We start from the raw sequence: 25,332 nt of genomic DNA on the forward strand, positions 1-25,332 counted from the left end.
TACAACCATGAGAACCTTCTCTAGTTGCAGAGGTACAACTGAATTTCTCTTGGAATAGCTACTAGAGCATTAAAAATCATCCTACCTATTTCAGAAAGTATGCAAATAGATTGTGGCTGAAATTACACCTTTCATATTCTTAATAGTTGTCAAATGAATTAAATTATCTCTCCTGTATAGAAGCCTGGGGATCTGTAATAATGCCTGTTGACAGGCATTATCAAAAATATATCTAATTTCAGCTTGAATTCAAATTAATTTCCAATACTGTAGGGAAGCACATCAATATTTACGCAAAATGTAATAGGAAAGAGGTGATAAGACAGGGTCTGAGCCAAATATTAAGAAGATAAGTGTAAATTATTGTGTGTGCTTACTTTTTGTAGACTATGAGTCAAAACAACTGCTGTTAAGAGAAAGATTTTACCTTATCTTTTAAATGTGCCCTTCCTTTAAAACCAATTGTACCCTGCCCCATATGGGAAAACAGATTATAGGAAAGGCATTAATTATCCATATTCTCCTGATGGTTTAACTAATTTGAAACATATTTAGGAAGGGCAAAAAAGAGCAGGTTTGAAATCTCATCATATTCTATGCACCATATGCATCTTTCTGACATCACACAGATTGCTACATCATAGGTCCTGGGCTTTCCTTCTGTAGCCTCAAACAGCTGCTGCATTAGCTGTTCCTGGGGTGGTGTGGCTTTGTGTGGGTTTGGGGTTTTTTTGTGTGGTTTTTGTGTGTGTTGGGCACACGTAAGCCCTTATGCAACCTAATACTTTCTATCATTGGACTGATTTTCTGCTATTGACCAAATGCACATTCTGCTTTGCGGTAGGGCTCTCTGTCAGTTCCAGTGTTGGAGGAATGTAGAACAGTGATGCTACTTTTCTTTTTCCCCCCACAGGGGCAGGATGTTTATCAGTCACCTTGCACTTTGTTTGATTTCGTACTACTATATGTACATCAATTTTATGTTTGGTATTTCGGTTTATTCTTCTGAAAGACCTCTGCCTTGGAGGCAACCTTTATACCCGATTTTTTCTGTTTCTATGGTGTTTAATATAAATAAATGTAACATTTACAGATTTTTTCTATACTTTGTAACAATCTTTATGCTGTCTGGGTACTTTGATTTTCCCTATGGAAAAATAATTTGTGTACAGCAAATAATGCACAAAACCAGTGTATAATGGACCAAATAAAAATAGTTAATGAATATAATTTTCCAAAGCCTATTTGAATGTTTGCTTCTTGAAAAGATATATAATTTGTATCCATTTCAACTATACTTTAAAATGTTCTCTCACCCACCTATTTACTTTGAACTTTTTTTAAAGCAAAACAACCTGATTATAATATTCCAAGTTTGTTAAGGATCTAAATGAGTCTGTTTTCACATTGTACACAGAGTAGCATGTTTTGTGCAGAAGTGCTACCTCATTCAAGTACAGTTGCAAACATCGCTTGAAGTACCACATGTAGCTTCAGCTTCCATTTTCCACTGACTGCCCCTTCCATCTGTATTGATCATGTTATTTCACCTGCTTAAGACATCTTAACTTTCTAAACAGTATTTTGTGGGAAAATTGCAAAATATGTCCATTGACTGTTCTTAGTACATAGTATGCAATGGATTTTGCTGTTCCTTGAGTTTTTCTTGGTATATGTGAGATTTTCAGGTTTGTAGAGGCATCTTTTTGTGCTCAGAAAGTGCAGGAATAATTGTAGAGTTATAAATACCAACCTACAACAGACCCAAGAATGTATTTGAGACTATTACAAACTTCTTTTGCTAGCAACTCACATGGTTTAGAAGGCACCGATGATTTATTTTGTAGCTTGATGAGGCTGGGGATTTCTCCTCTGAAAAACATTGACTAGATTCTGTTTTCTGATGCTTACTCCGTTACTTTCTGGAGACCAACCTTCCCTCCAAAGTACGTGCAGTACCACAATAAAATGAAGATTGAATTAGTTTTTGTTTCACTATCAAATATGGCAAGAATTAAGACTGAATGTGTTTGAGGTCTTGAGTGACAGGTTGGACTTGATGATCTTTGAGGTCTTTTCCAACCTTATTGATTCTATGATTCTATTATTCCTTCCCAAAAAGGAATAGGTAGGTACCTTCAACTACTCCTGTATATACTCAACCATCCTTAAACCAAGGCTGTGTGGTGTCTCAATCTATACCAGCATGTCTTGCTAATGCTCAGGATGTGAAGACACCGTTCATTCAAACTTTTAAATAGCTGTTATACTCAGCCTTGACATTTGTGATGAAACTGGAACTTCCCGGTGTCTATGGCAATAAAGTTACATCCATTAGGAAGGCCTGTGTTCACTGTTTTTCTGAGCTCTATCTTGGCAGACATGAGCAGTTAGTTTGATTACAGAGTAAATACTCGCTTGAAATTTTTGAATTTGACAGATCTGAAAGCCTTCATGCCCCAGAGCCATATTCAAGACTCACTTCTTTCCCTACTTCTCTCTTTATTTTGCTTTACAACTTTGATATGAAAATGGCTGAACAGACAACACTTTTGGGGGTGGGACTTTTACAAATTCTTTAGGAAATCTGCAGTGTTTGCTAGGGGCTGGATGCATAGTGTTACACACACTGTAGTAGTAATTGAAAACACTGGAGCAGAGCACTGGACTTTTGAAAGTACTGATGCAATGCCTGTGATTTTCCATTGTAAGGAAAAATGGTATTACATGAGAGTATAGTTTGAGGTGGTTGAATGCTACATACCTTTGCTTTGTACCATAGTTGGATGAACACAGCCATCAATTCAATCTGTGTCGGTCTCAATGCTGTAGAATGAAAACAGATTCTCAGCCTAGTCTGGGCTCTCAGGTGGTTCATGCAAACTCAGAGTCATAGGCAGAGAAAACAGGTTATACATGGTGAGAGACTTTATTGAGTCAGATGTAGATCTCGGATAAGTTTTATTCCCTATTAATGGACTTGCATATGACCTACATTGCTGCTGTGAAGAGTAGTATTTCCTTCTGGTAATCCATTGGATCTCTGGCAGTGATTCTTCACTCAGAGTCTAATAAATTATGCCTTTGTACTTTTTTGTATGAGTGCTAATTCTATTAGACAACAAATGGGAAAGGAATGATTTGGGAGATGCTACAAGAAAGCAGAAAGAAATGGGAGGAACGGAGAATGTATGTCAAGATAAGAAGGAAGAGCAAGAGCCAGAAGCACTGTCCTAGGGAAGTCAGTAGTGCTTCAGTTCTCAAAGTAAGAACATTTAATTTAATCCTAGCATAATGTGCTGCTGTAACTATATTCTCCAGGTCTGCCCTCTGCAATAAAAAAATTACTGAGAAAAGAAGCACACAAGATTTAGTTTTGATCATATTTTCTTGTCCAAAGCTCATCATCTAAACTGAATGTGTTTGTATGCAGGGGGCAAGGAGGCTTGAAGTCATGCAATTTTCTTCTCTTTTTTTTTGGAGGAGGTGACAGCAAGTGGGTTAGTCTGTAGATGCCAGACCTGACATAGTGACAGGATGAAATATTAGTCTGCATAAAAAGCACACGCTGAATGCATACCTGATTCTTGTCTCATGCAGGAAAAAACTGGCAAGCCAAATGCAACGTATCATGAGTGATGCTGAATCTGTTGGCTGCCAGTTAGACAAGTGATACGGTTGTACTAACTGACCTATAAAGCGATACTAATTAATCTACTTCTGTAAGATGATCTCACTGCCTCTTTTCTTCCTCTTAGTACATTTTTCCAGCTTCTGTGCTCAATGATTAGCTAACACAGCTACTTTTATTTTTCTGGGCACTTCTCAGACCACTTTTTTGCCTTTAACCTTGCTGTAATTATAGCTAAGATTTTGCATCCAACAATCACCATCACCAATCAGTGGAAATGCTGGTAGTTAAATTGTTCAGTTGAGCTGGTTATCACTTGATTGTGAGACAAAACTGATACTTGGCAAAGGTTTAATTCACTTTTTAATACAACTCAGGTTATGTGGAGAACAGTCAAATTAGATTCTTTTTTAATATCAAAAGGTTAAATTTTAATTAGAATCATACTCTGACATATATTTAATTGTGAGAAAATTTTTTATACCAAGAGTAGATGAAAATGTAAACAGCTGTATGAAGTGGATTATATTAAAGATTGAGAGGTCGTTCAGAAGATATAACATGCAGACATGATCTATTACGTTCAAAATCTTGTTATAGACAAAGAGGAATGCACATTATATACTGAATTAAGCATTTATGCCTCATGTAATTAGTTTTGACTGTCTAATATAAAGTTAAGTCCATGCTGAAGTTCTGTTAATAATATAATTAAAATATTATACATAAACTTCCTACTAACTCCTTCTGTTATTTGTTGTTAGGCTCCCCTTCCAGTCCTTCTTCATGTCTTAAGACTGTGCAGTCTTCCTCAGGAAGGGGGAGAAAGCTTTGACAATATTTAGCATCTTTTGTTCTCCATCTCCATGTCAGTTTTGGAGTCTGCTTAAGGCTATATTTTGTATTAAGGTTGCAAAATCTGAGAGCTGCACGCTGCCCTTCCCCAGCCACATTACTCCAGAGGGGCTGTTTGTTCCATAGTGACTACATACAAGTGCTAGTCCCCTGCCCCAGATACTTCCAAAGCAAAGCAAGACAACTGCTACCGCAGTTAAAACCAGCTGTCTCTAGGACCGAGCCCTACCCATGTTGAAACCCTGCACTGCCAGCTCTCCACCAAGCCTCTGGCCTTGTGCTGGTGATGGAAAACTCCATTATTTACTGAGCTACAGAACAGAACACCACAAACATTTGTCTTGTAATTTTTACTGATTCACAAGAGATGTTACAGTCTCGAGAATTCACGAGTAAGAGCTGATCTCAGTAAGTGTTTGCAGTGTTGGATCTTTAATATTTACCATTGCATAATGCAGTTTTGTTCAGACGGCTATCTAAAATATTTATTGTTGTGAGACTCTGGTCCTTTGAGTCCAGAACATCTTTGATAGTTTTAAATTATTTAAAAACATTGCATGAGTGAAGCAGAAATCTCATCAGCCATGTGACACTGGTTTGTGATGCTTTACTGTCTTTGCTTAGAAATCACAGTATGAATGGAAGTGAAGAGCAAATGCCAAAAGATAATAGTTTTTCAGAGGTCACAATCCAAAGAAGTAAGAAGGGGTGCAGCCTCATTTTATTGCTATATTCACTTAGACTCAAGTAAAACATGCAGGTACTCATCTGTCTGTGCTCTATGAAATGTGCACAATGTGTATTTAAAATCCGTAGTTTTTAACACACAGAATTTTCAAAACAGCCTGCTGCAGTGATGGACTTTATTGCTTTTTAAATTTCTTTAAGCATAGTAGAGTGTAGTACAATGTGGTAAACTGAAATCATTAACCATGGCTGTGAAAGTGCATTTCTAACAGCCAGGATACAAAAAGCTTGTTTTCTAGTAACTACTTCTGTGAGGTCTGTTCTGCACAAATAATTTTATTTTTTGCTGTGTTATATCACATAGAAAACTTTCATGACTGTTTTAAAGTTATTTTCACGGTACTGTAAGCAATTGAGGAAACTAAGGTACTTCCACATACTGAAACTTCCTTGAAAATATCCTGGATGGCATGAAAATTGGTTCACTGAATAACACCAAGTAGGTAAAATTGCTAGCATGTTTTTTAGTAACTCGTTTTCCTTTTGCCTTTGCAGACTATGGCACTATTAAAAAAGTACTTGCCCCCATGAACCAGACTTCAAGCAGCTGCCTGCTCGAGGAAATTGAACTCCTGCCGAAAAGTCAGCGAGAGCCCATCAGAAGCCTTCAGATCCTGCACAGTCAGAGTGTCCTTTTTGTGGGCCTTCAGGAACATGTGATTAAGGTCCCCTTGAAGAGATGTCTCTTTTACAAAACATACAGGTATGAAGAATCAGCTAGTTTGATTTGATTGGAGAAACATACTTGCAGAGGGTTGTGGGAAAATGAGAATGAAAAATGATTTCAAGTAGGAATCCAGGTTAATTACCTCTCTCACTGTACACTGTTTATCAGAAGTCTCTCTGACTTCTTGTACTAACTTGTTAGGAGATGAAACTCAGGGAATTATATTGATACTTAAATATCATTATACAGTGTACTAATTGTGAAATGAAACATTAAGAAGTGGTCTATATAGAAAACAGCTCTCTGATAATGTGCAATATAGTTGCTGGTTATATTTGAGGATTGAAACTTGGACAAACTTAAATTCAGGGTTTTTTTTAAACTGTATTATATACAACTGTACAGGATCCCTGGGTCAGAAAGAAAACTGAATTGGATGCACTGAGAGTTAATACTATTTGGAAAAGTGGCTATTTGAAGGTAATGGTGGATCAGGAGATCATAATAAATATAAATATTCAACTATGTTGAAGTGTTATGCAGCTAACAGTTCTTCAGCCAAAAAAAGGAAAACAATTTCTAAATGATCACTGAGTTTTAGACTTTATTGTGGTAGTTAAGAAATTTAAAGGTCACCATACAACTTTTTCTATAGGTTATATAAAAGTACTCCTGAGTTGTGAAACATGCTATTAGAGATTACTAATTTAATCTGATTAGTTATATTATCACTTTGATGTAAGTGTAATTTCAGTGACTCAGTACAATTTTCTTTGACATCAGATAGACTCTGAACCAGTGTGATAAGCTTGTTGAAATATGGGACAAATGCATTTTGTTGTTTTTGAGCTTGTTTTTCTTTCAGCTTGTTTGATAGGCAGTCCTTTGAAAACTGGGCTATTGAAGGAGAAAAACTACTAGTTGCCTTTTTTGGCTGCTACAGTCAGGATCACAGAGATATTTTTTGTGCAGCAGGCAGAGACAATATACATTCTGTGAAAGGCAATGATCATTTGCAGCTGGAAAAGTTTTGATCTGTCAGAAGGACCATGAGAGTAACTAGAGAGTCATAGTGGGGAGATGGCTGCAGGACAGAAATGCTAGAGCTGTGGCTTGGAGACAATGAAAGGTCTTTTCTGAGGGAACTGGCTCTGTGTTGGGACCGGTACCATGCAGGAGACCAGTGAAAGGCTTCTGGGTTCAGAACAAGACTGAAGGAAAAGATGTGCTCTGGAAAACTGGAGTAGGCCAGGGAAGTGGGGATTATCATCCTTATTACAATTCTTGACCAGCCCTTTCTGTTTATGATGTCTTTTGCAGCATATGTTAGTAATTTTCTACTAAAACAGAAGTGATAAGACACTCAAAGCCCCATTGACAGTCCTGCAAAGCATATTTTAAGGACAAGTTAAAAATAGCCAAGTCCCTGACTCAAGCTTTTGTTGGTTTGGGGGCCAGCGTATGATCAAGTTTCATCTTTCTTTGATTTACTGAGTTGAAACAGGATATGTGGTGGTCCTTTAGCCCTTTTTGATTTGTTTCCTCTTTTTCAATAAGTGAAAGACTTATATATTGGGAGGGGTATATATACCCATGGGTGTGTGCCTGATGAAGGAAAATATCTAATGACGTATACTTTTGCTTCTCCCTCGTGCGCGACTGTGCCACACTATTCTGATTGTACAAGACACTGAGCATGTCTCCCTAAGCAGGTGTGTTTATCTCCAAAAAGGAGATCAGGCTCGTGTCCTGTGTTTTCTTAGGGTCTGTATACCCATGATGGCAACCATAAACACAGGGAGCTCCATAGTACGGGTGTCCTGTATTTACACAAAGCCTGCACTCAGACATGTGAAGGCTGGAGCCTTATGATATTATTAGTGAGATGTGGACGCACAAATTCAGAGGTGAGATTTCCACAGCAGTTGCTTAGCTTGTGCGTGTGTGGAGATCCCACAAGGTCCCTGGTACCTGTACTTCTGTCAGGACAATTCCCAAGCGACATTAGTGCTATCATGGCTGCAGGGCTCAGCCATGCTTCTGCCCTTTCAGGGTGGGACTACTGTGTGAAATTACAGACCTCATGCATGGCTGGAGGCTACACATTCCTCTCCCTGTTTGAGCAGTAGGGTACAATTGACTAGATTTTAATAGTTTTCACTCCTGTTTGTTGGGTTTGGTTTCTGTGGGTTTGGTTTGGTTGTGTTGTTTTGGGGTTTTTTGTTTAAAAAATAAGTGGTGCTGCTCCCATTTTACTGTGTAGAACAGCAGTTAAATGACTCAAATCCTGCTCAAATGGTAATTTATTCCTCTGCCCAGAGGTATGTGAAATCTTGTCTTCCACTGGAATGACTTACTTAAAATGAGATCGAATTATTCCTCATGGGATTTTTCAGTAATTTCTTTTTCAGTTGCATGACTTTCCATGTAATGATTAAATATTCATTACACCAAAAGGGTTGCCATCCATTCTTTCTTCTTCATCAAAGAGTTAATCAGCAATTCTGGATCAGTTTTGTGAGAAAGAAAAGGATTTACACATGTGAGCTAGATGAAATAGGGCATCTCCTTGTCATCTATCATTAGGGACTCAGATTGTTTGGAAAATGCAGATAAAATCTTATTTCCACCTATTACTTTTGTCTTGAATATTTTTTTCCTGGCTTATGCAGGATTTCAAGTGTATTTGATTCTCTACAGATGAAAAGAGTGTAGGTACCTTGCTTGATGCTATATATTTCACTAAGTAATCTGAAGCTTAGTCACTGCATAGGTGGATGCTTCAATACTCACTTACATATCACTGACTTTTACTTCTATACGATAGCAACAGGTAAGTGGAGAAGTGGGTAAACCTTACCTAAGGTAATGCCTCGGGGTACTGTGATTACTTTTTACTTTTTTAGAGTATTTTAATTTTCCCTATTCAGTTATATCATACTTAGGGCTGTATAAGTGTCCTAAGGCTATATTCTGAGCTTCCATCAATAATAGAGTTTCTTCCTCAAATCAAGGGCATGTGCAGTCTTTCCTATATACTTCACATGATTATTGAGAAACAGAGCATCCTTGTGTATGAATAACAGCCAAAAAAAAGCCAAAAGACTGCAGATATAACTAGCTCATCTGCCCTTTTTGTGTCAATGGCAGAGTACTCACCACCTAATCTTTTTGTTCAGGCCTATTGCAAAGCTTTCAGACGGTGTGAGTTCAGTCCCTCTGTTGAGCAGACTGTTCCATAAGCTAATACCTCAATGTCAAGATAAGGTTGAGATTGTCTTTTTTTTTCTTTTTATTAGTTTTGTTATTCCTTGTTTTCACACACTAGCCTCTCAAACACATGGTTATTGCTTTTATTTGTAGTTTATTATGTGTTCCTAATTACAGTATCACTGTATCACAGTATATTGGAGATTGAAAGGGACCTCAAGAGATCATCAGGTCCAACTGGCCTGCCCAAAGCAAGATCACTTAGGGTAGTCCGCACAGGAATGCATCCAGGTGGGTTTTGAGTCTCCAGAGAAGAAGACTCCAAAACCTCTCTGGGCAGCTTGTTCCAATGCTCCATCACACTCATTGTGAAGAAGCTTGTCCTCATGTTGAGGTGAAATCTTCTATGTTCAAGTTTGAGCGTCTTGTCCCTTGTCATATTCCTTTGCACTGAAAAGAGCTTGGCCCCCTCCACTTCACACTCACCCCTCCGATATTTATACAGATTGACGAAGTCTCCTCTCAGCCTTGTCAAATATCTGACTAATAATCTGGTAAATATTTAGCTGATTCATATTTCCTTGTAATCTTGTTCCTCCAGCACTTTCCTGTGGTTGTGTGTCCTGTGACACAGTGTTGCTTCTGACAGACATTCCCTCTGATTAGGGATAGGTCTGTTCCACATAGCACATGGCTCCCCTCCCACAAATGCTGTTATTGAAGGTCCTTAAAAATACTGAGTTACATTTAGGGGCTAAATGAGATACATTTCTTTTCCCCTGGAGCTCTGCGGGCAGTTTGGTGTGTTTTATTATTGTGACAGCAGACCTTACCATAGGCAGAGCCTGTTGTGACACTTGTAGTTTGGGTTGCTTAGTACTTTCCATTATTCCATGATGCTTTCTTGGTCTGTGAGTTGCTCATGCTACTTATTTGGACTGACAGTTTTAATGGGAGGGGGTTTCCCACAGACTTTTACCCATGGACGAATAGTTTTGAACATCCTGTCACAATCCTGCTGTTTTCAAGAGTCATCAAGGGAAAAGTAATTTGAGAAGTGAGTTCTTACAAACAGTTCTCCAGAAAGCCCTAGCATCTTCATGCTCTGGGAGAAAGAAAGAGAGCAGTTACCTTAGCTTGACCCTCCTTGGAGAAAATTCTTAAGCCTTGACCAGATTATTATCCCCTAAGTATTGTAATTTATACATGTTTATCAAACTTTTATGAAGAACATTTACATTATTAACTGGAGCGACAGTTTCCTCTATGAATTGTCCAGCTCTTTGTACTTCTTCAGAGTTGAGTAGTCCAAGCATAAAGCACTACTGCCTTTCTATATATCCACTAATTTACTGTAATGTGAGATAGACAGAAAAATTATCATGAAAAGATAACTATTAAACTCTTTAAAATTGCAGTGTTTGCTGTTTACTTTGAAGGCTCTATGCACCTTTAATATGAAATAAGATTTGTAGCAGTGGGGTAAAGACTCTGTCCCCTGAAACAAAGAAGCAGTTAGTTTTCTTTTATTGTCAGCTGTAGTCTTCAAAAGCAACCTTTAGTTGGCAGTGATTTCTCTGAGGCAAATTTGTACTACAAACTGTCATTTGTAGTAGAGTTTTCAGTGCATCACTTCTTAGAGTAGAGACAATGAAAAGTTCTATCGCTCCAATGTTCTGCAAAATCATGCAAAGCAAGGATCAAGAATTAGCATTTTTTAATGAGAGGCATGGTTAACACAGCTAAAGGGCTTGAAAACTAATCTTGCTATGAAGTTATGTGTATTTAAGTAAAGAATGCCATCTGCTGAAAGCTGTACAAACAGTGATTTCTCTGGTGTAAAGAAAACCCTGACCTCGGGAAATTGTTGAAAGTTGCTCTTTATATTATACACTTAAAATATTATTGGTTCATAAGATTGTTTTGCTAAATATTACTGTCAAAGCTATTGTACCATAACTGGAACTTTTCTCTCTCTGTACTCCATGATTTTTATTTTGGCTTCTTTATTAATCATCAGCTAAACAATTGTTTATGCAAAATATAACTGTAGGTGAACTAAAAAGAGTACTGGATTAACGAACAGAAAAAAGCAATTACTGGAAATTTTGTTATGCTTTATTTAATTCCTAGAACTTCAGCAAAATTATTATTGGACTAAGTATTTCAGTCACTGTTGCATTCCTTTATTTTACTTTAGCTACAGATGTTGCTCACTAGTACTCTCACACTTAGCACAAACCTGTTTTCCTGGAAATAAAACACTCGGTATCATTACATAGCAGAACACTATTACACACGTTAATAATTAGTAATGTGGTCTGAGCTATTACTAGGTGCTAGTGTGTCCAGAAGAGCTTGCTGTTTTGAAGTAATTGTTCCAGAATAGTTTTGGATAGCCATGTAGACTTCCTTATTTCAAAATATGCAAGCCTTATTCCAGTTTAAATCAGAGAAGCTCGCTGCTGAATTGGAATGTTGGAACCACATGAAGACTGATCTGACTTAGTGATTCCAATGTAATATTCCAGAATCAGAATCCTCATAAATTCTTAGACTGGAATAAACTGTAATCCTTCCTGGCTGCAAGACTAGATTAGAAGCACATTTTTAAATTGCAGAGGCTTTTATTAGGTATTAGATATACTGCAAAATTATCTTCATTTTGTGTGAACTTCTGAGAACATTAGTAATGTCAGGAGAACAATTAAATAAGCACAGCTGAAAGTCTCCCTCACTCAGAATAAGTAGAATATTTTTCCTCTGTTGGGGAGGGAATGAATTTAGGATCTCCATGTCTGAGTTTGACCTATATTTCTTTCTTCCTCTGTGAAGACTCAAGTTTTGTGCAGTAATTGCCTTTGTCTATCTGGTCCACAAATTACATTTATGTTTTGCTGCACTGGAAATATTTAGTCATATTTCTTCAAAGTATGTGATCTATTCATGTATTGTATTAAGGACAACAAAGCTGGTGAAGGGTCTTGAGAACAAGTCTTGTCAGGAGCAGCTGAGGGAGCTGGGGTTGTTTAGTCTGAAGAAAAGGATGGTGATGAGAAACCTTACCGCTCTCTACAACTACCTGAAATGAGTTAGTAGCGAGGCTGGTGGTGGTGGTCTCTTCTCACAAGTCACAACTGACAGGGCAAGAGGAAATGGCATCAAGTTATGCCAGGGGAGGTTTAGGTTAGACATTAGGAGAAACTTCTATACCAAAAGATTTGTCAAAGACTGGAACAACCTGCCTAGGGAAGTGGTTGAGTCACCATCTGTAGATATATTTAAAAACTGTCTAGACATGCTTCTCAAGGATGTGGTGTAGTAGTGGCCCTGGCCGAGATGGATAATGGTTGGACTTGGTGATCATAAAGGTCTTTTCCAACCATAGTGGTTATGTGATTCTGTATTGTAAGCACACATTTTTGGTAAATAAGGATTTTGACAAGCACACAGAATTTTACAGTCTTTTTCCAAAGTATTTATTGAAGTAGCTAAGTGAGTAAAAAGAAAATGTCTTCTCCTTTTGTTTTGCAAAGTTATAAGAAAACTAGATAGAGTTGACTACATATTTGCAGCTGTCGAGGGTTTGAGAGGAAGGCCCAGCCTTCTTCCCCCCCACAAAGAGAAAAAGGAATAAAAACCGCAGCTAGCCACAGTCGGAGAAACAAAGGGAATGCTATCTTTACAAGCAATTCCAGGGAATGCAGGGTATATACACAATTTACAGTATTTACAATATACATACAAGAAATATACAGCAAAGTAATACAGCAACAAAATTGCCCTCCCCCTTCTGGAGGAGGGTTCCTCCCACGTACCCCCTTCTCTCCCCTTTTTCCCCAAAGAGGGTTAATTAAAGCAGAGTGTTAGTAGGCCACGCTTATCTGTCCAAGGTCCGTCTGGCAGGGAGCCCAGAAGCGGACCAGCTGGAAAGGAGGAGGGAAGAATCAAAACTGAGGAAAGTCTCAGTCGCACTCAAAACTTAAAGTTGCACTCTACCAATCTACCAATGAAATTCGTTTAGACCTGTCTTTTGTTTACAAAACATTCAGCCATAGTGTCCCTTTCTTAAAGGCACAGCCTCAAATGGTCACAGCAACTCAGATTTTATTAATAGGATATTGCTTTGGACAGAGAAGTGAGCTAAGGAATAAAAATTTTAATCAGGCATGTGTTTTTCATATGTCATTGTGTAATTAATTTCTTTGCTTTGGAAAATGCCATAAGTTTGAGGAATTCTGAGTTCACTCTATTTTCTGTTAAGTTTTTCTTGAAAATTGCTTGACATGTTTGTTGGAAGAACAAATATTGGAAATAGGAAAGCATAGCTTGCTGATAAGTTCTAAACCAGACACTGCGACTAGGTGAAGGTTCAGCTCTCCATGTTTAGTGATGGGATCAGTGCCAGGTGTGGCCCTGGCATTCCTTGTTTCTTGCTTATGACAGCAGTTAACTATCCTTCCTGTAATGATTTAGTGCAAGGTCTAAACCGCCTGCTCCCCCAACACAAAAGTATGGGGAAGAGTAGCACAAAATTCAGGGCAGAGATAAAGACATAGGAGTTTACTGTAACATAAGAGATCATAACCACAATGTGTAATTACCTTAGCAAATAATCTGATTAATCTAATAATACAATACATGATTACCTTAGCCTATTTGCAGAAGTGCAGTGAAATACACAGGGGGTGTGGGGGGGAAACAAGAGCATAAAACAGAAAGCCCAAACCAGCAGCTACCTGACTCCAACTCTTTCTGCCACCATGCCTGCAGAAAAGAGCCCACACCCAAGAAACCAGAATTCTGAAGCAGCAACTGGAACAGGAAGCCTTCCATGTCTCAATCTGAACTTCAAGCCCCATAATACTTTGCTCCAGTTAGCACTTTCGTTTTTGAAGCTGGCATGACTGCAGCAGGGTATGAATTACAGCAGCAAGTTCAACTCAGTCCATGACACTGCTGCAATCGACTTTTACTGGCTGAAGATGTCAAATCTGAAAGGCCAGTCCATTGAGAAAGTTCATGCAAGTGAAAAGCCCGCCTAATGATATGACTGCAGTCCCACCCCCACACTTACACAGTAGAAAACTGAGGTATAAATATTAGCCCTTTTGAAACCCTATGTGTGGATGAGAATTCGACAACAAGGCCCTGGGGACACACCAATGTATTTTGTCTTCCTTACTCTCCCCCAAAGGGTAGGCTGGCACCTCAGAACTGCTGAGTGTATTTTTGTCCTGGGTAATTACGTGTGTAACTACAATTGTATTTTCTTGAAGCTGTATAGAAGTCTCTGCAGTTAAGTTGCTTTCACGGGCAATTGTTAAGAATCTGTATATATGTTGCAAGTGGAAACAAACCATGTCATTTAGGCACCTAATTGTGCAAATGCAACCAGACCTACAACAAAATTGGACTGCACATGCATCTGGGGTCAGACCTGTAGCAATCTGTCCTAATTATCATCCCTGTTAAGAAATAAGTCCAGCCACCCCTAGCTCCTCTAATCTCTGAGAACTGGCTAGAATGCAAGTAGAGTCATCTCTTACTAATTTTACCCCCACTTCATGCAACAATGTTTAAAGCAACCCACTTTCCAAGAGATCATTTCAGTAGTCATTTGATACTTGACCAGTGTATTCTCTGGAAACAGAATTTAGAGAGACTACGTGGTAAAAAGAAAAGGGGGAAAAAAAGTCAAATATTTTTTACTTTAAATAATTTAACAGATCACATACTAGACTACTACTCAGCCAGGCCAGTACATACCCTGTGCATCTTGTCTTGCAGTGCTCTGTGTTACACACCAGTTGTCTCATGAGAATTACTTGCAGCAATCTTAATAGTCTATAATATTTTTCATGGAAATTTTCATTTATTTGAAATTTTACAGAAAATTTATATCCAAGTTTGGAGGCCACTGTTGACCTGAATGTAAGAGAGAGAGAGGATATTCTTGATGCAACAGTGTGAACTGTGGGCAGAATTCCAGGACAGGACTTTGTGTGGTCCAGTTCTATGAGCCCAAACTGAGTGGCTTTGAAGGCCATCTGCTCCTCATATGTTGCCAGGCCAATGGAGCTATCTACAGTTACTTCTGGAATGAGAGGTAACAGTACCCTTGAAATGTTGGGACACCTGCTATCTGATAAGGTACTTTTAAGGAATCAAGCTGTACTCCTAAATCTAGGCCTGCTATCATTGTAATTGCTTCATATATACCATAGTATAAAGGTAACCTCAACATTTAAGTTTAAAAGAAGATAGGTTAGAGATTATTAAATGGATATGGGAGTCACATGTCCAGTTGAATTTATATCTGCCTTTTGAAGACATGTGGATGCCATATGGAAGCAAATGTGTCCAGCCTGGGAAATCACTGCTGTTGCTATGTTGGTCTAGCAACACATAAACTTGTGGGAAAATCCCCAAATCTGTTGCTCTTGGCTTGCTTTGCCACTTAGGTAGCTCAGATTTTCAGATCCTACTTGCAAACCACAGATTTGAAGGGTCTAGTTTCAGCCCATCAGAAGGGCTTTGAAAACCCTAGCTGCACCTGGTAGTTTCAGCATTTCTCCTACCTCCTAATCAGAGGGCTGGAAGCTCTGTCTTTGCTGATTGATGTTATTTCTTTGCAACAAATAGAAAGTCTTCATTCTCTTGCAGAGAGCACTCTCTGGAAGTTTTCTTACACATGTGTTCTAGGTAGAGCCATTTGGAAGCACCAGTACTCAGAGAACTACGTGTTATAAACAACTTTATTAAACAAATTAAACATAAATTCCTGATTCTGGATTTGAATGGAGGAACTTTTAGTTGTAAGTCTAGTATTGTCAGTGCATGTTGCAAGATTTAATCATACTTCAATGGATTTTGATTGTTTTATAAATATTTAATTAAGAGGAAGCAACAGTAGTCCATATAGAGTAACAGAGATGACTAGAGAATTGGATTTTTCTTGATTTTTCATTGCATTTCATTGTAGAGTATAGTTTTTGCTTGTAAGTACAGTTTCATTTGCTTCTAACTGAGTTGGTCTGGCTTAAAGTTAATGCTGGGGGGATACTTCGACACGCCACATTAAAGGTAGAGGAAAGAGTAAAGCAGGATTGAGAGTATTTGGCAAGAGCTCATAGAACTTAGATTAGTTGTGTGCCTCCTTTTTATATTCTTGCTACATCATTCATCTGACTATCTAGATCCCCATTCTTCATTGCACACTTACAGATAATGTATATGTGTACAAAACAAGTAGTAATGAGAACACTGACAGGTATCTACGTATAGGAGAGCAGTATCAGATTCATGTACTCATTCAGAAATGGATATTACAGTGCATCTGTAAGATGAGACAGTTTTGGGGGGGGGGTTAATCTTCAGTTGTGTGTTCAAATTTGCAATGAGGTGTCTGGCTTCTGAAATAAGATGGTGACTCCAGTTCAGTTCCTGATATACAGTGTCCAGATCACAGTTGACAGTGATTGGAACTGGATAGGCATGTCTCAGTAGAAATGATTGAAAGGGTCAGGAGACTGAAATATCTTCTGTTATTCAAAATACTGTGCATAGGTAAAGACAGAAAAATGTTTCATTGAACAAAAATGCCAATTTTTGCATTGACCAGTCTTGGAAGATACACCTCTTTTGTTTAGATATCTTGAATAAAAAGTTACAGCTCAAAAGGATACCTGTTGAGCACTTAAAATGTATGTTGATAAGGGAATATATTCTTCCCTTAAAAAGAGATTTTAAAATGTCTGTGAAATCAGTGGTATCAGGTTATAGCTTTTAATTTAAAGGCCTTTCTGTTCTGGAACACACAATGAATTCTTTTTGATCTGAAACGGTGTGGGGTTTTCTATGCATTTTGCTCTGAATGGCATTCATTTCTGTTTAATTTTCCATATGAATAAATCATCACAAATCCAACTGAAGTAGAGCAGTTTTGCTGCTTGGTGATAATTATAAAATAGCTTCCGAAAACAATCTTCTGTTTCTATTTCTGGCATGCTTTAGAGTGAGGTGATGTACAGTTCTGTTACTAGTCAGTCAAAATCCATTGTTTACACATTGCCTGACTGTCAGTAGGCAGGCCAAACTGCTGCAGCCAAATGAATGCCTTACAGGGGAGACACTCAGCTGTCCTTTACATTTGACAGAAAATGTGAAATAACAACATAGAGGAAAATTACAGTCAGTCAGGAGAAGCCAAAAGCTGTGAAACTTTTGTTTCATAGAGAGTGCTGCCTCAGCAGCATAAGTGGCACCAAGAAGATTGTTAGAATGAACCAATTCCCTTTTATTCCTGAATTTCCTTCCTGCACAAAATTGCCAGTTTTAGCAGTGTTGGGACAAATCATGTGAAGTCTTAGAGGTGGTGCCTGCTGGGAGTGACAGACAAAAAATTTGTTTTCATCTCTGGTGAAACTGAGATGTAAGGTGGAGTTCCAGAGAGAAGCTAATACGTTATCCAGCTCTGCCATTTCCAGAGTCACTCTCTGAAAAGGCCCTGCCAACTGAAGGACCTAATACTAATTTTAAAACTTAATTATTTTTGTGAGCAGTAGCAGCCTAAATGGCTTTAATTTAGACAGAGATTTGGGAGGAGTAAGGGATAAAGATGTATGGTGGTATCTAATTTTGTATGGTGGTATCTAATTTTTTGCTTTCCTGACTTTTATGAATTTGACACCATTTTATACAATTTCTTTTGTTATTTCATGTACACACTGAGGCTATTCCTCTTACAGCTATGCCTTCGGATAGAGATTCATTTTAAAAGAGTGAAAACAATATAAAATTTTCATTGATGCAGGACAGTAAGGGTTCATAATTATGAGCTAATAATAATATCTTCACATTTTGGACTTCAGAGAGAGGTTTTGATATTTTCATACTTAAAGATTTTTTTCTATCCTGATTTTCTATCTATAAGCGTACTTTGTCTCATTATTATTTGTATAATATAAGTGTCACAGATTAAAAAAAAGGGGCTGCTGTTAGTCGTACATTAAATTGTCCCTCAAAGGATAGAAAATGGTTTTAAAAGGTAACTTAATTAAGCAAATATGGATTAAAATTTACTCACATAGTATCTGTCCTTTTCATTTAAAAGAAAATATACTCATTTTTCTGAGAGACTGGTGATCTAAGCAAGTGATCTAAAAGAAGTAATAAAACCCTCTGAGATGTGAGTCAAGGAGGAGAACAGAAAAGTGCTTTTGTTCCAATACCTGAGAACAGGGTAGCTATTTAAGCCAGTTCCTGCCTCACTTCATGAATACGTCTGGCATGGTGAACTGACATGTCAAAGAGTGATGATTCCGAAGTTTCATGAAATGTCTTTCCTGTCTGAATACAAAATTTTAGACATTAAACTTTTATGAAAGGAGATTTAGATATAATAATGACCAGAGCAATCAATCATAACATTATTTTAAACAAGCAAACAAACTAGAGTTTGTCATATGAGAAATACTTCTCAGCCAAAATTTCCTGTTGCTTTGTTTGGAACAGTTAATATGTTTTCAGGATTAATTTATGCATTGCACTGTAAAGTAAAAATGAAATTATTGAAGACTATTAATGCCTCTCAGTTTTAGAGGAAATTCTTTGCACTTAGCCTTTAACTATTTGCATAAGGTTAGATGAGTTATTAATTTCTTAAAATCATTAGAATTAGAATAAACCATTAGAATAAACCAAACCAGGTTGGAAGAGACCTTCAAGATCATCGTGTCCAACCCATCAACCAATCCAACCCACCCAAACAGCTAACCCATGGCACCAAGCACCCCGTCAAGTCTCCTTCTGAACACCTTCAATGATGGCGACTCCACCACCTCCCCGGGCAACCCATTCCATAGCGCAATCACTCTTTCTGTATAGAACTTCTTCCTAACATCCAACCTGAACCTCCCCTGGCGCATAGTTTTCACAGTTTTCATATGTGCAGTGGACCTTCTTAACTAAATCCTGACAAGATTCACCTCCTTTTATCTCGCTGCAGTGTATTCAAAACCCTCCTGGACACCATCCTGTGCAAGCTGCTCTAGGTAGACCTTGTTGGCATGGGGGTGTGACTAGATAATCTCCAGAAGTCTCTCCCAATGCCTGTCATTCTGTGATTCTGTGAAATTAATGTCAGAACAAAAGCAAAGGAGGAAATGAAGTCTAAGGACAGAGTGGGAGAAGGATCAGATGACTCCAAGGAAAGAGGGAGTGTAGTTCTGAGTGAAAGGAGACTGACTTTTAAAACATTTTTAAATTGTTTTAACAAAATAGATCTAAAGCATAATAACTGCATGTAAAAATATTACTGTTTAACACAAAGGAATAGTGAAGCTGGAAAAGTGACCAATTCCACTTTGAGAAACAGTATAGCTATTGTTGCCAATTGTGCATTGTGTTAGCCTTTAATATTGCTTTGTATTCTTTTTTTCATAAAACACATGCTTTGTCAGCAATACACTGAAGGAGAATACTGAACATCTTGTCTTGCAAACAGTGGAAGACTAAGACATTTAAAACGTTCCATAATTTTCAGTAATTGTCCTTCGTACTTTCTAGCTTGTTAAATGGAAACATGTGCAGCCTGAGTTACAGAAATGCTAAGTGATCACAGCTGCAAGAGCCAGCAGTGGGAGCTCTCTTCTGAACACTGAATCCTATAAGCCAAAAGCTTTATCTTTGAACTGGCTGCCTAATTAGGGGCACCTAGAGAGTTCTGGCTATTATGTGTCCATTTAGCAGATGGGAGCAGTCCTCCCACATAGTACTGGCAATCCATATTGCCAGAAAACTAATTCTTTGATATTTGTAAGCACTAAGAATCCTCTATGATGGTATTATGGAACAGCATACAAGGGAATTAGTAAACCTGCATTTTATATGATGTTAGCATAGGACTACAGGAGGAATACCAGAGATAAATAGAAATATGAATAAAACACAGGATTTATGAGGACAAAAATCACAGTAGGGTTGAGGTTGGCAGGGGCCTCTGGAAGTCAATCTGGCCCAACCTCCTGCTCAAGAAGGTCCACCTGGAGCCATTTGACCAGGACCATGTCCAGATGACATGAATATCTCCAAGAAAGGAGAGTCCAGAAACTCTCTGAGCAACCTGTGCAAGTGCTCAGTCACTTTCACAGTAAAAAAGTGTTTTCTGATGTTTAGAGGGAATGTCTTTGTGTCTGATTGTGCCCGTTATCTCTGCTCCTGTCACTGGGATCCACTGGAAAGACCCTGGCTCCTCCTTTGCATACACTTCTCATGTATTTGAACATGCTGATGAGATCCCCTCTGAACCTTCTCTAGGCTAAACAGTTTCAGTTCTCTCAACCTGGAGAGCTGCTCCAGTCTCTTAGTCATCTTTGTGGCCCTTCATTGGACAGATGTGATGTAAACTGACAATATCCATGTATTTGAGTTGAGTAAGAATGATCAGACTAGCATGTTTTATGTTCTAGACAAAATCTATGGATTTAGAATTTTTATGTAGAAGTTACTGATATTTTTACAAGTGTTAAAACAGTTAGGTTATGTTTCGCTATGATGGGACTTCCAGCTCTTTCTTACACAGCTATGAAGCCACGGACCTATTGCCAGGACTGTTAATGCTTGACCTACCAGTAGCAAGAGAAAGCTGCCATTTAATAACAAAAATAACTCAGAGTTTTGTACAGTGGGTCTTTCAGAGTCTGTAGGAAGCTAACCTTTTTCCTACTCCTTACTGCTGTTAGGAGCAAGTGTTCAGGGCAGTGTGTGATATGTAAGAGATGTGATGGCAGCCATTGGCATTTCTTTGAACTTACTTCCAGGGATTCTGTAGCAGTGCAGGAAATAAATCAGAGTGTTTTTTGAAACTGAGAGAAAAGACTAAGAACTGTGTTATAACTCCTGAAATGTTCTTTCCTTGGAGCAGACAACATACACTTTTTACTAATTTCTGTACTCTCTGGTGATTAAGTACAATAATCGATCTTGACAACATAACATGCATGCAGCCAGGAATTCACCTTTACACTTCAAATAAATCCTTCCTTTGTTTAGGCATTCAAATTCATTTTTCTTCTGTTTTATCATTTCATCTGTGCCATTCTACACCAGGGATCAATTTCACTATCTGTTTTAGGTCAGTGAAAAATGAAGAGCCATAACAAATCTTTGATCAGTATAGATGAAAATAAATATTCATGATTTTTAATTGGTTTCCATTGACAGTGCATGCATTGGATCTCAAGACCCTTATTGTGGCTGGGACATGGTGATGAAGAAATGCACAGTGCTGGAAGAAAGTCTGAGCATGAGTCAATGGGAGCAAAGCATTACTGTGTGTCCAGTAAGTCCAAATACATTCATTTGTCTTTTAAAACTTTTGATGCCAAGTGAATGTTATGAAAATGAGCTGGTATTTATTTTACAAACTCAGAAAAGTAGTTTAATGCAATTTTCCTCAGGCCTTCCCATCAGACTTTAACAGGAAATTTAGGGGGGTTTCTATTTTTTATCAATTTACTTACATAGTATGATCAAAGGTAGTTTTTCACCTGTGGTTTCTCTGCTCTCACCTTGAAAACAAATGTTCACTAAGATTAAACATGTACACAGGTTTTTCACCATTTTATGCTTTGAAAAAATTCAGTCTTTTCCTTTAGGATAATACATATAATACATTGATAACATGAAAGGCCATATAACATCTTTGAAAGTACACAATGTGGCAGGGTGAATTGCCCGAGTTATGTCTCACCTGCATAGATGACAGGACTGATATTTATAGTAAACTGAGTGTTAACATTTACTGGCTTAACATTTCTAAAATTCTTTTGAATACCTCTGTAATAAATTTAATAAAATAAAAGACAAAGAGCAAACTTCATTTGTCTCTCCTTCTTAGTGTGGTTCCAGTGTTGTTCTAGTACTGATTTTTTTCCCTCACTTCAAAGAGTGGAAAAAAAAGAGAGTTTAAGAAGGATCAAGCATGTGCTTGGAGATTCATATTGCTTTGTCTTTGCCTGCTGCCAGTGAAAAGGGAGTCTTACCAAGACAATTCTGCATTCATCACTAATAAGGATTTCTTGAGCTTGTCTCCATTTACCTCTGGAGAACATGTATCTATGAATTTATGTCCATATGACATCCTTGTTCTATTCTCCATGTGTTTTACAAGCTTCTTTTGACATCTTAATGACACTCCTCTCTCTTCAGTCAGGATTTGTTGAGTGAACTAGAGATGTGAAAAATTAGTATAAAGTTCATTAAGCTTTCATTTGTGATCTCTACACGTGTTCCAGCAGCTTCGTGGATACTGATCAGCATCCTTGAGAACTAGCTCCTGTGTTCTGACTATCTGTGTTTGATATTAAATAGCAAGTTTTTAAAACAATATCTTGTCCTGGCCTGTGCATATATGCTTCTATATAGTGGCCTAATAAACAAAAAGGGTTGCATTGGATTCATCTTCATTATCATTTTAACATAGAGCAGCTTTTTGGAAAGTACTCTGATTTTTCCTGTGTAGTATTCTTCTCTTCACATCTCAAAGCAGTCCTGAAGCATATAAGCCACATTACTTTTGGTTGAAATAAACCAAAATTGTAATCCAACTGCTACTAGCCATTTGAGCCATGGCCAGAGCAAGTCCAAAGTCAAGCCCACAAAATACCTGCGGTGCGTGTGTCAAGTCTTCAACACCAACTGTTTTATTTTCCAGATTTGTATTTTATGTGCATAGGATTTGGTAATATAGACATAGCCACTGCCTCACAGAAAGTCTGGATACAGTCACTACTGGAGTCTTTGCCTCCCTGATTGACAAGTAACTGTATGCACTGTACAGGATATTAATTTCCAAGTATATGGAGTATATCATATTTCTCTGCAATTCTCCCACAAGTTAATGTGCTTATGTGCAGGGTTTGATGGTGGCCTACTTGGGCTGCCGTGTTAGGAAGGATTAGTGGAATGGATTGGCTGCTTGATATTTGTATAATCAGTCTGCCTGCTTCTTAGTCTTTGAATTCTGGCATTAGCCCTTACTGTCTCAGAGTGAGGAGGCACTAAGTAGGAAGAGAAAGTGGTTACAGAGAGGCTCAAGAGGCAGAGTGTAGCCATGCCAAGAAAGTGCAGCTATATTGTCTGAGGGCTAAAAAAAGCTCCTCATCAGTACATTTTGCTTTCCTATAGTCCTGTGATGAAACTGGTATCACTTGTGAAAAGGATGGAAAATCAAGAAAGAGAAACCTGACATTAATATGTCCTAAGGCTAAGCATTCAGCTAAGTTTTATGTATGCTTTCCCTGGCATTAATTAGATTGGGGACATATTAATGCTAGTATATTAACCATATATTTGTTAGATCAGCAGTGTAAGACAGAATGGGTTTACTTATCACTTAAGAAGAAGTATTTTCTGTTATCTTACAAAAAACAACAGTGTGTGCTCAGCACAAGCAAAGGCTGGTGAGCTATTTTCACTGAACAGCTGTCAGCAGAATTTTGAAATTATGAATTAAGCTGTATATGTGAAAAATAAATAATGAGAAATGAAATTAAAAGGCAAATCATGGAACCTTTACCATGGCAAAAAGAATCAGCCAGCACCCAGTGTGGCGTTGGAAACACATCTTGTGCTGTAATGGACTTTCCTGTATGTTCACATTTTTAGTGGAATATATACTCCACTCATCACCACAATAAAACAATACTAAAAATATCAAAGGAAGACACCCTTTCAGACCCTTCTCTGGGCCTGATCCATCAGGTCCATGTTCTTCTTGTGTTGAGGGCATCAGAGCTGGACACAGTACTCCAGGTGAGGTCTCACCAGAGCAGAGTAAAGTGGCAGAATCACCTCTCTGGGTACGTTGGCCACATTTCTTTTGATGCAGCTTAGGATGGAATTGGCCTTATGTGCACTGTTGGCTTATGTCCAGCTTCTCATCCAACAGAATTCCCAAGTTCTTTTCTGCAATGGCTGCTTTCTATCACCTCATTCCCCAGCCCATATTGATAATGAGGATTGTTCCAGTCCAGGTGCAGGACTCTATGCTTGGTCATGTTGAACCTCCTCAGGTTCACCTGTCTGACCCACCTAGCCAAAGGTGTTGAGAATTGTTTTCAGCAAGAGAAAACTGTCTCAACATGTAGGAATAGGTGCTGCTTGTTGGAGATGTTTTTAGGCATTTATACATCTAATTACATATAATATTTAGAGAGAATCATATTGAAAATCACATCTCACTTTTATGAAGGGGTGCTGTATGAGATGTGCTTCAAAAAACTGTTGTCAAAAAAAGACACTCATCATGCAGATTGGAGTTTCATTCATCTAGCCCTGTTACTCTGAACTGCTATCTTCTGCTGCCTTTACCCTTGGATGTGGATTTGCATTTGCACACTCTTGTACATGCTACTTTACAGTCAGTATCCAGCTTCCCAATCACAGGTAAATTTTAGAAATAGGGAGTACTGTCATCAGAAGATCATCAAGAAAGTGAAACTATACTTAGTATCAAATTACTGGAGTCAAGTATGGTTGCAAAAGGGTAGTTGTCATCATTGTTATTGCTATAGTTGTAGCATCCTGTATCCCAGATTTGTTGGAGGTGGTAGGAGTTACACAGGGAAAGTATACCTCTCCGGTGGAGGCATTTATTGTTAGTGGCTGAAGGCCATATTGCAGAATTAAGAAGTTATATGAAGGAACTGTCAGGCCACAGGTAAGCCTTTCTGTTGTATTTGTTTCTAGATGAGGAATCTAACTGTGGATGGGCATTTTGGAACGTGGTCACAGTGGAAACCTTGTACCCACACTGATGGTGCCAGCGTTGGCTCCTGCCTCTGCAGGACACGTGTGTGTGACAGTCCTGCTCCTCAGTGTGGAGGTTGGCTGTGTGAAGGACCAACCATGGAGATTGCCAATTGTTCCAGGTACCCAAAACAATTTCAGGTTTCATCATGTGTGGTTTATAAGTTTTTAACTTAATTAGAGTGGAATCTACCCTTTGAAATCTCACTCATAACACACTGATCCTGTTCTGTGCACGAACCAGCTCATAGCAGTGACCACAACAAAGAAGATATTAGAAAGTATCTTTATGGCAGAGAGAATGAGCCAGATGGCAAATAATGATTTCAAATGCTCTGTACTAAGTAATATTGTCTGCAGCTAATTTTAATAAGAGCTGAAAAAAATATAAAAATAAATCAGTGTTAGG

General features: G+C 38.2%; 1 protein-coding gene across 8 annotated transcripts in view; it reads left to right on the plus strand.

Annotated features, from left to right (window-relative positions):
- Positions 1–25,332, plus strand: part of SEMA5A (semaphorin 5A) — a 306,539-nt gene that overhangs the window by 208,241 nt on the left and 72,966 nt on the right. For all 8 annotated transcript variants that reach the window (XM_068162023.1, XM_068162027.1, XM_068162025.1 and 5 more), the window contains 3 exons: positions 5,729–5,936; positions 21,336–21,453; positions 24,864–25,045. In XM_068162023.1, coding sequence (XP_068018124.1) covers positions 5,729–5,936; positions 21,336–21,453; positions 24,864–25,045 — 508 coding nt within the window. The remainder of the gene's footprint in view (positions 1–5,728; positions 5,937–21,335; positions 21,454–24,863; positions 25,046–25,332) is intronic.

The sequence above is a fragment of the Melanerpes formicivorus genome, unplaced genomic scaffold (assembly GCF_026170545.1).
Source record: "Melanerpes formicivorus ecotype bairdi unplaced genomic scaffold, bMelFor1.0.p_v2 SCAF_61, whole genome shotgun sequence".
Taxonomy (NCBI): domain Eukaryota; kingdom Metazoa; phylum Chordata; class Aves; order Piciformes; family Picidae; genus Melanerpes; species Melanerpes formicivorus.